Source organism: Trachinotus anak, unplaced genomic scaffold (assembly GCF_046630095.1).
Source record: "Trachinotus anak isolate AG129_WGS33_773 ecotype Australia unplaced genomic scaffold, CSIRO_AGI_Tana_v1 ptg000012l, whole genome shotgun sequence".
Taxonomy (NCBI): domain Eukaryota; kingdom Metazoa; phylum Chordata; class Actinopteri; order Carangiformes; family Carangidae; genus Trachinotus; species Trachinotus anak.
In genome coordinates this window covers 10,667,845-10,678,375 of record NW_027273863.1, presented here as the reverse complement: position 1 = coordinate 10,678,375, position 10,531 = coordinate 10,667,845, and the positions used below count along the sequence as shown (strand labels likewise).

The 10,531-nt window shown below is 42.6% G+C and overlaps 1 protein-coding gene across 1 annotated transcript; it reads right to left on the bottom strand.

Annotated features, from left to right (window-relative positions):
• Positions 1-151: 151 nt before the first annotated feature.
• On the bottom strand, positions 152-8,070 carry nmnat3 (nicotinamide nucleotide adenylyltransferase 3). Its single transcript, XM_071491064.1, has 5 exons — positions 7,965-8,070; positions 6,278-6,423; positions 3,874-4,057; positions 2,189-2,274; positions 152-933 (listed from the first exon to the last, which is right to left on the bottom strand). Exons 2-5 carry the CDS (start codon positions 6,387-6,389, stop codon positions 518-520), a joined length of 798 nt encoding a protein of 265 aa, XP_071347165.1. The 5' UTR covers positions 6,390-6,423; positions 7,965-8,070; the 3' UTR covers positions 152-517.
• Positions 8,071-10,531: the final 2,461 nt, after the last annotated feature.

The window sequence follows — 10,531 nt, the reverse complement described above, 5'->3', positions numbered from 1 at the left end:
GACTTTATCAGTTTATTCCTGAAACTCTGATATGTTGTACTTTTATAAATATACTAAAACTTTCTGAGTAGGATTTATGTTGTGTTGTTAGGGGGACTTTGACTTATAGTAAAAAGAACAACACACACACACACCAGTCAGACAAACTTACTTCATATATAGATGATTTTATTTCAGTTAAACCAACTGCGATGATGTGTGATGTGAAAAACTACAAAGAATAGAAAACTATTTGCAGATAAATGCTCATTTTCATTGTGGAACAAAGATGGGGCTCAGTATTCGCAACACTTTATGAATCAAAAGACAGCACAGCACTGTGTAGATGTTACCCACTGAAACCAAGTGATGCCTGGAAAACACAAAACGTGTTTCTTTGCAGAAATTTGCAGGCTGTGCAGACCTCTTCCACTCTGTACAGCAGTGGAAGCAAACGGAGCGAGAAGCACTGAGCTGTGAGTGAATTCGCTCTTCGAGGAATCCCCCTGTACAGCTCAGTGCTGCAGCAGTCTGTCTATCAGTCATCCAGGCTGCTCACTGGCTGCTGTGCCTGCTTGGCGAGTGGCCTGAGCACTGTGCCCTCATTTCTCCTCTCGCTGTCCTCTGTGTAAAGGTTGTGCTGGTGAATATATTCTATCACGGAGTCTGGGATAAGGTATTTCACGCTCAGACCCCGTCTCAGGGCCCGCCGCACCTCCGTGGCGCTCGTCTCATTCCTCACCCATTCTCTCACCAGGAAAATGTTTTTTCGATGGCGGAAAAGCGTGTCCGACTCGTGCACGGCCCGCTCGGGCTGCAGTCTGCCTCGACTGACACAGACGAGGCCGAAGCGCCCGGCCACCTCCTCCACGTGCTCCTCCTGCCACAAGCCTGGGATCTTGAATGTGTCAAGGAAATCAGCTCCACACAGGAGCTTCAGCTGGGGAGAGGGGCCTGAGGGGAGAGGTGGAACATGATACTGAAGACAGCTTTTATATATAAAGGATGTGTGGGGTATGTCATTTTGAAGTGATGATATGCAGTAAGCCCCCCCCCCAAATATTTATCTCTGATTGGACTGTCCACTAAAAACACTGATACTTCGGTCCCCATTCTTCGTTTTTATTCTGAGCAGTTATGATGGGAAAGAGTGACATAAGTGATGCTTGGTTTGAAAACACCAAAATAGTCCCGTCAGTGTTTGTCAACTGGCTGCTCCATAATCAAGCTGAAAAATAATCCAATAACAAATGTCCCCTCACAGAGCACTGACATGAAGAGAAAAATAAAAAAACTGGTTTGGTAGACAAGTCTGGACCTGATTCATAACATGTACTACAGGACTACAATGGTTTAACTAGGTCTTAGATATTCGTGGTGCTTGAAGCTAAAGCTAATTATAACAACACAAATTATTCTCTCCATAAAAACTCAAATTGAATGTGTGAATTTGCGTTTAGTAAACTCTGCAAAAAAATGAGCTGAAAAAGAGACCAAAATGGCAAGCAAACTTTTTTTTTTTTTGGTTGGAAGAATGTCAATCTTTGCAAACAAAATGCATATTTTATTCACTTGCTCTCTGTTGAGATCTCTGGGCTATTCCTGTCCGTAGTTCTACTTTTCATGAAATTCTTCATGTTTTTGCAAGAATTTGTAAAAGCAGCAGCAGGGCCCAAACAGATATCTCTGTAAATGATTTTGATAAATCAAAGATAATCCATGAAAATGTTCCTGAATACTGACCAGATAGCTTCCAGTTATACAACCATCTCATGTACGCATGCACGCACGCACGCACGCACGCACGCACGCACGCACGCACGCACGCACGCACGCACACACACACAGTCTTATAAGTATTAAAAGAATTAACCACTCTTACTCAGAACCACAGAGCCCATTTGGCTCTTGCATGTATTAAGCAAAGGCCCATTATGTGGGATTGATACGAATCCTCAACTCAACTCTGCCAACTCACGATCCTGAGAAAATAAAGTTTTAACAAGCACTGTATGTTTTGCACATAAGCAGAATATTGTTAATACACAGGTGCTAATTTCAGCCAGTCAGTTGTAGACTGACCAACTGGTGCTGCCATCTCAAAATGAGAAGAATTAACACAGTGCTACAAAATAAAACCAAATATAAAATGCCTGAAAACAGTAAGTGTTTCTGAGCCGATCCCAAGTTCCCAATAAGAGGTTCTTACTTGAGAGGGGAGTGGTGTTACCGCTGGAGTTGTTGTGCATTCCTGTGCTTTGCTCATACTCCTTTAGAATACGCCCATAATGATACCTGCCCGACAACCAAAGGCATGAGAGAAAGAGAGTGAGAATTTTAGTTACACAGAATTTTTTCAATATAACCATGCCGATAAAGTTTTATCAAATTGAAGTGAATAAGAAAGAAAGAGTCACAGAGGAACCTTTAAAAAAATTTGAATGAAAAACTTCACTGTTTTCAAGTAAAGCTTCTTAAAGTTATTCTGGTACATTTGTGTGTGTGTGTTTGGGAATGAGATGACGTGGGACATGGCCTGCTCATAGTCTCGAGACAACAGGCCACTTCATGCCTTGATCTGCGCTTGTGTTGCACAAATACAGCTTAGAGACGACCAAGTGAGGGGAGGGGTCACTAATAAGGGGATTTGTGAGAAATGGGGAGCAGGAAAGAGGGAGACTGAATGAAATGGAAGAAACACTTCAAAAATGAGCCCAAATGTGCATTTATAAGCAAATTCATGGTACTGACTTTAGATGCACATACAGAACATGTGCGCAGTAATATAGCGTGAGGTACATTTTTATCATTAGATGCTGATTCATTCCCGTAGGTGACGCCCTTGATAGGGCCCAGCTACACAAACAGTATATTTCTGCACAGTAAACGTCTGTAATGGAGAATGAAACAGCCCGCAGACATCTCTCTTGTTCACATCTTCTCATTATGAATGCTGCACCTCCGCCTGCCTCTCTTCACCCATGTTCATGTCCCAGACAGAGATTTGCAACTGCTCTGTTCCCACTGGGACAATGAATTTAACAGTCTGTGCCAGCGATTTCACTCCATGAAAAATCCAGACCTGCCGCAAGTCCAGTCTGGTCTGGGAGTCCTCATGAGACTATAACCTGTAATTTCAGCTCAGGGAGCCTGGTGACACTCTGTTACATCAACAGCTGAAGTTAGCATCAAGAGTGGCTGACAGAGCAGCAGCAAAGGAGTGTACAGCAACGTGAACTCTGCTGGTGCTGAGGTAAAAGTAGGACGTGTCAAAAAAGACAAAATATTTATCTTCCAGCCCATCAAGGATGGAGAAGGATGTAACAGGAGACAGTGAAAGCTAATGGAAATATAAAACAGCTACTGAGTAGCACTCTGTTGGTGGATATAAACTGGGACCGAATGTGCTCAGCCTTGTCATGGAAGATGTTTATCTTCTAGCACACTGAAAGCTATTCCATGTTATTGTTAGATATTCAGGTTCAGCTACTGTTGAAACTGCAAAGGAGTAATCACGTTGCAAACAGGTCAAATCAGAAAAAAAGAGATGAAGAAACAGGACACCGGTTTATATTAGAGTCCCAATGGTTTGACTAAATGTGGTTTCTCACAATATCTGCTCACCGCAAGTAATGGCATTTTGCCTTTAATCTAAAAAAGAGGACATTTCTGTAGAGATATTAACCACTGAAGCGTTCTGATTTATGCAGGGAATGAAAATTGAATCTCTCACTGCAGTTATCGTAAAATACTTGTGTCATAGTGGCTGTAATAATCAGTGAGGTGCTTTAACAACAGGTGACAGTGAAGTAGGGGCCTACTTTGACCCTGGAAAACCTTCCTTTGTAAATGAAACTATTCAATGTTCAATGTTGCAGTAAACATGTTTTATACCTCATGGTGACCACTGTCTCCGTCCAGTCTGGCTGCTGGCTCTCCCATTCATCAACCGTGACCCAGTTGGAGCTCTGGAGCGCCAGCTTTGCCATAGCAATGCGGTGCTTAGCCAGTACCAGGCCTTGCTTTCCATAGCCGTCGCTCACTGGAGACACGATGCCACCCACCACCTGGTACTGGCCTGAAGGGAGAGAAGATTAATTCCGTTTTTCTGGGTCACGACAGCCGATGCAGAAATGGAATATAAATCAGCAGATAAAGTAATCTCTAAGAGATACTTAATTACATTGGTGCTTTGTCAGATTTTCGCATTTGAAGACAAAGGCTACGACTAAAACGAGGTGATGAAGTTGCTTGATCGTGACTTGAAGTATTAAACTTTATCATTACTTATAGCTTGTACTGTGTAATCAATTTCAAGGGTTTAGAAACTGCTTTAAACTATGTGTTAGACTTAAAGTTTGAAAATTGAAATCTTACTTAATACTTAAGTAAAAGCAAAAGTTCTCATTCTAGTGTTGAACAAAAGCTTCAAAACCCATGTATTTGCCTCTGCAGCACAAACAATCAGCAAGAGGAGAATGAAAACAGTTCTTGTATGGAGCTTACAGTCATTTCTGTTAGTTACCCTCAAACTAGTCAGCTGATGTCTTATAGGTATAGGGTCAAAGGGAATCTGTAAGAGCATTATTTATGTTCCTGCTCACGGAAATGCTGCATAGACTCATAAAGCATCTTAGAGAGAGCTGACTCAGGACCAGTGTAACTCTTAAGATATAATGATGTCGTTATGGCCATGTGACCACGTCAGTATGCTCATTCAGAGCAGCTTCAGGATGTAAATGGTCCTGGGTTTATATAAGGAGACTATGTCTGCTGACACAGTTGTTACATGGGACTGTGTGGCAGAACATGTGAGGACACAAAGCCTAGAGTGACTGAGCTTTTTATTCATACAAGAGAACAACAAGGAGGAGATTTTAGGCCGCTGCGCCTTCAGAGAAATTGCATACGGTTATCATTTTATGTATTTTGTAAACAATCAATACAATAAAAGTGTGCATATGTGCATCTAGGACCTTTTACAGGAGCTGCATTGACCCTGAGGGTCACACACGGGTGACAAATTAAAGGAAAAACCAGAACAGACGAGTGGAGAAACATCACAAATGCAGATGCTTCCTCACAGCTGTACTGCGTGATAACATTAAGCAGTTTACAGCCAGTCATGCTCTGTGGCATCATGTATAAAAATACTGAGCAGCTGATTCTGATTTTGTGTAAAGATGGCAAGAGGAAAAGATCTGAGTGACTTTGAAAAAGGGTTCACTGTTGGGGCAGGGATGGCAGGAGCTTCAAACAAAGACTGTTCAGCTGGCTGGTGTTTCAATAGGAACAGGGACTAAAGTGACATCTGCATTTAGAGCTGAGGGAAAGACGTCAGTAAATAGGGTTGGAGACGGTGGTCGACAGCACACCTTTGATGACTGTGATGCTCATGCATTAGTGAGAAATGTAAGGAAAAACAGAAGAGCAACTCTTCCTCAGGTGACTGAGAATGTCAGTGCAGGATGTGACCAGTCCGTCTACAATTACACAGAGAGGGATATTATAGTAGGGCTGCAGTGAACAAAGCCCTCATTACAAAGATGAATGCACATTTGAGTGTTCAGTGGTGCAAATACCAGAGTCAATGCTCTACAGAGATGTGGAAAAAAGTGACATGGTCAGCTGAGTCATCCCTCAGTGGGTCAGTGCATGTGTGGCGTACACCAAGAGAACAGCGCAGGCCTGGATGATTGACCTCTACAGTGAGGGGATCCAGGGGCTCTGTTATGCTGTGGGGGGCATTTTGCTGGCATGGTTTGGGGACGGGTCACCTCAAATCAATACAGATTTGTTCTGAGTAATCACCTTCATCCTGTGATGAAACATTTCTATCCTGATGGGAATGCTCTCTTCCAGGATGAAATGACCCCATCTACAGGGCAGGAAGGGTCACTGAATGGTTTGATGAGTATGACAATGATGTGAATCATATCATCAACTGAACACCTACGGGAGATTCTGGATTGATGAGTTAGACGGCGCTCTCCACCACCATCATCAAAACACCAAATGAAGGAATATCTGGTGTTCGTCTCTCCTGTAGAGTACAGACACTTGTGAAATCAATACCGAGGAGCACTGAAGCTGTTCTGGCAGCACTTGGTGGCCCAACACTCCATAAGAAAATTAATGTTGTTTTTTCCTTTAATTTGTCACCCATCTGTATCTAGACAGTAAAATGAAACACAAACAGCCAGCTTTTAAAAATAATATTGTATGTTGCTTAAGATATCACCTTTTCATTTATCCTTAATCCTACAATGACACAGTGCTTGGGATATCCGGATCTGACCTGTGCTGTGTAATTGATCTCTCGCCAGCTCAAACAGCCTCATGTGCTGGTTAGTGATGGGATTAAAGGAGCCACAGGCTAACAAGACTAGTGGGACACAGCGGTTAGCCATTTTGGTTTATCCCCTCACACCACGGTCAAAGAACCTTCAAGGAAAGCAGAAGGAAGAGTTATTAACATTGTGGGAGTCGGACGATGGGACACAAAACTGAAGGAGGCTAGCAAGTAGAGAGTGTGTCCTCCTCTAGGACGTTCTATTAGTAACTAAAAGTCATTCTGTACTTCTAATTACCGAGAGCCACGTTGATTTGCCTTAGTTATATTAACCTTAACAAACCATTTGTCATTTGGTGGGAGGTTTTATCCCAAAGCACCTTCCAATGTATGAATATAGCATTAGTATAGATGGCCCCAGTGAGAGGTAAATCCCATAGCGCTGCCCATTTATCATCAAGACACCCAGTGTACTTGTGTAAATGTGGCAACACTAGAGGAGGGAACCAGCCGCAGTGGCACTGTGGTTTAATGTCTACATGTGTGTTTGTAAGGAGCCTAAAGGAAAATTAACACCCGCCACTGTTCAGCTGATGGTACACATTTGCGAAAGAGATATCTGATTCAACCAGCCACTTTGGCAGTTATCCAACCAACATCTGAAATAAATCATTTCACTGTAAACATCTAATTTGTTAAGTTATTTGTTGGTTAACTCCATGTTCAATGCATGGAGATATAATATTGTCTAAATAATAAATCATGTTATCACCAGATTGTATTGTCTCCTCTCTATATATTTGATATTCTTTTTGTGCTGGATTTGCCAACTTGGACTGATTTTTATCTTATTTTTCTGAGACCCCTCAACAACTACATTTTATGTTGCGTCTACATCCTGTGTGCCCTCAGTTTACGAAGAACAGTGCAACTGAGGGGCCCCCGGGAAAGCTTTCATTAGCTGGCATCCATCATCAATCATACCACCAAGAAGCAAATGACAGAAAAGGCTGGCAACACGGCATCAGCACAGCCAGCTGCAAGTTGCAATCTGACAGATGCGCAGCTGTTGAGGACTAGAAGAAAAGAGGAAGGAGCAGGCTGCTCTTCAGACACCATCAGCCCATGGCTTCCCCTGTCCCAAGTGTGGCAAGGTTTGAACCACACGGGTTGGGATCCAAAGCCACCTCTGTGCCTGCAAAACACAGACAGACCTTCCTCCCCTGATCCTCGCAAGCAAGGATGTGTATTGTTTTTCCTATGTATTGTTGTTATTGCATTTAATTTTTTTTTAATTTGCCATTTCCCTGTGGGGAACCGGGGCATTTCTTGGTCTCGGTTGTGGTCGCTCAGGTTCGCTGGTGACAGGTGCATGCTTTGTGCACCTTGCCTACTTTAGCGTTAAGTCCATAGGTTGGTCTTAGGCAACTAGATGAACACGGAAACGTGGCTTTTGACAGATGTAACGGTGCAATTTAGGTCAGAGGACTAACAGCATTAACATCCAATCAATACTGAGTAAACTTAGCCTTAACATTGAACAAGCGGCTAACATTAATTAACCCAGCGGATAAGACGACGTGCAAAAGCGACAAACGTGATGTACAGATGAAACTGAAGAGTAGTACATTCAGACGTTCATGTTACAAGACATACGACTATTCAAGGCAGGAAAGACAATTCATTTCGTTACCTTCATTTCACATTGTTGCCGTTAGGTAAGTGTGTCACACTCTCTCCGCTCCCTGGAGCTCAGGAGCTGCCGCACCATGGTTCCGCACAGAAAACGTGGCTGAAGGGCGACCCCTGATGGAAGGAGATGAGTGTGAGTAAAGTCACGGAGCTCTCCATGGTACTGAAACACACTGAACAAGCTGCTGGAAAGTCTTTGTGTTGACACACCCTTGCCATGCATTAGCTACTCGTTTGACACCTTTATTATAATGTAACAGTGAGCTTTAATTGAATACGTTCTTGTGCCTCTGTGAGTGAGGACAATATCTTCCCAGAGCGGAAGGAACCTACAATAATCATAAGTTGACCTTTACAGTGATGCGGCATCACACACCTACATGCTCCTGGTAACCTTTCGTTCCATTGTTGTTAACTGCTTGTCAGATGAAGAGGAGAAGCTTTGTCGAACACTAATTGACTGTCTGTAGCGCAGCCGGCAACTGATTTCCAAATGACTGTACAGCAAATGGATTTTCCGATGACTATGCTATGTTGCGCAGGAACAAGAATAACTAAAGGAATGTGAAAGTTCATATAGGTGCTATGGCATTTCAGAGACCAGAATATAGAGTCAGGTCCGCCCAGTGAGGACAGTTATGGCTATAGGGATTGCACATGCATGCGTGCTGCACCTGCAAAATAACAAGAGGCTGATTTAATTCACAATTACATCTGTTTATTAGAATAGTAAATATTGTACTGTCAGTGTTAAACCTAACAATGAACTGTAGGTTCCAGAGGCCTTTTGCATTTGAAGTCTTCATTAATGCCTTCCTTTCGCACGCCATTGTGTGCACGCATGCCCGTTTTTGAGTGTGTGAGGAAAGAACCTGACAAATATCATCATATTTCTCAGCTAAAACTTGCTATTCCTTCGGCTGCTCAGTCCGTATCAGTTAAAATCCACAACTGCCTCTCATACCAGCAGATTACAGTTTGTCTTACCCAATAATCTGTGAAGCTACACCAGAGTTAGTGGAGATAGAAAAAGAACTCCAACATTCATTTTCTGGGGGTGGAAGAACATTTTCTGGTTTGGACTGTTTTGTAGATAATACCATGTGAAGTAAATCTGGCTGTTAATCTTGATGTGCAAGAGTCAGATGTTCATGACAACTAGGTCTAGATAGTGTGTCCTGATGGCGTCAATGGTTCACATTTTTAAGTAAATCTTCTTTTTTAAGTGAAATTCTTGGCAAAATCAAAATTCTCATCACAGTAAGATCCAGCGCCTCGATGTATTTTTGTTGATGAGATGAATAATTAGCAGTCATAAACTGTTTGGGCTTGCTGGAGAATACTGTACATGCTAGAAAAACGAAAAGGAAAAAAGGAAAATTCCGTATAAACCAGTGTGAAATGTTGAGATTAAAATTTGTGGTTACCAGAAACATAAGGATACCTTAGAGATTTCACAGTGAAATACTAATTCTGTCCCCTGTCCTGAATGATCGCTTACTTAAAGACTTGACCAGGGGTTGAGGGACAAAGAGTGCTCATTGCAGTATCTTTACCCCGTCACTGCTCTGCTGTAACTTAGCTGCCACCACCCATGGAAACAGCCAATTGGGAGTATGTGTGTGTAAGTGACTGCGTGTGCATGTGGTCCTGCATGTGTTTGTCTGCATATGCACGTGTGCGTACGTGCGCGTGTGTGTGTGTGTGTGTTGTATCTCTGCTATCCTCTTAACTCACTTGAGGTCTGCCCGCTCTCTCTAATCCCCAGAACACACACCCACACTCAACAGAAGAAGAAACATGGGGGAATAATTGAAGAACATACGGCCGTTGGAGAAAAACAGTGATTCTGCCACAGGGTGAAAACTGAAAGACTCAAATCTGTGAGGGGGAGTATAGCTGCGCAGTTCAGGCTCTTGTTAGGAGGATACAGCTGGAAACACATCATAGCGTAGCAGCTGCTTCATTCGATTATGAAAGGAATATCGCTGTAAGAACATTCAAAAATCCACTGCTCCTGTTACTCCTTAATTAAATTTTTACATTTCCCAAATGTAGCCTAACTTACACAGGCAATTAATTGAGGGTAACAGCAAATAAACTACCTTGAGGACACACATGAGTTGCTGACTAATCTGAATACCTAAATCGCTGGGAGGTGGACATCAGCAATGTGAGACATCTGATCTAAGAAGTATTATGATATGAGCAAATGTCAAGCAAATGTGGTGAGTTGTGTGAGTGTGAAGCTAATTCAGAACAGTAGTAGTCAACATGGGGGGTTCGGGATCCTAAAATGGGATTGCAAGATAAATCTAAAGGGTCTCAAGAGAGGCTACAGGAAAACAGAATCACTGATTTAGAAGCTGTTTCATGTGTTGAACTTGAATCACGGGAGAACTATCATCCCCTCTGTGCTCTTAGCATTGTGATCCCATGGCTCCCATAACAAATAAGTCATTGCTTCATTTTGGGGGATGCTGTAAGGTTTTGGTGTCCTACCTCACAGTAGCCTGGGGTATATTAAATTGATTGAATTACAGTAGTTATATTCCTGCAGAGGAATGC

Bases quoted from the DNA above. Each gene is read 5' to 3' on its own strand.
- nmnat3 (XM_071491064.1), bottom strand. From the start codon at position 6,389: ATGGCTAACCGCTGTGTCCCACTAGTCTTGTTAGCCTGTGGCTCCTTT. The intron at 2,275-3,873 runs GTATAAAACATG...GTTGTCGGGCAG, and splicing joins GAGACAGTGGTCACCATGAG to GTATCATTATGGGCGTATTC. The intron at 934-2,188 runs GTAAGAACCTCT...CTCTCCCCTCAG, and splicing joins TAACACCACTCCCCTCTCAA to GCCCCTCTCCCCAGCTGAAG.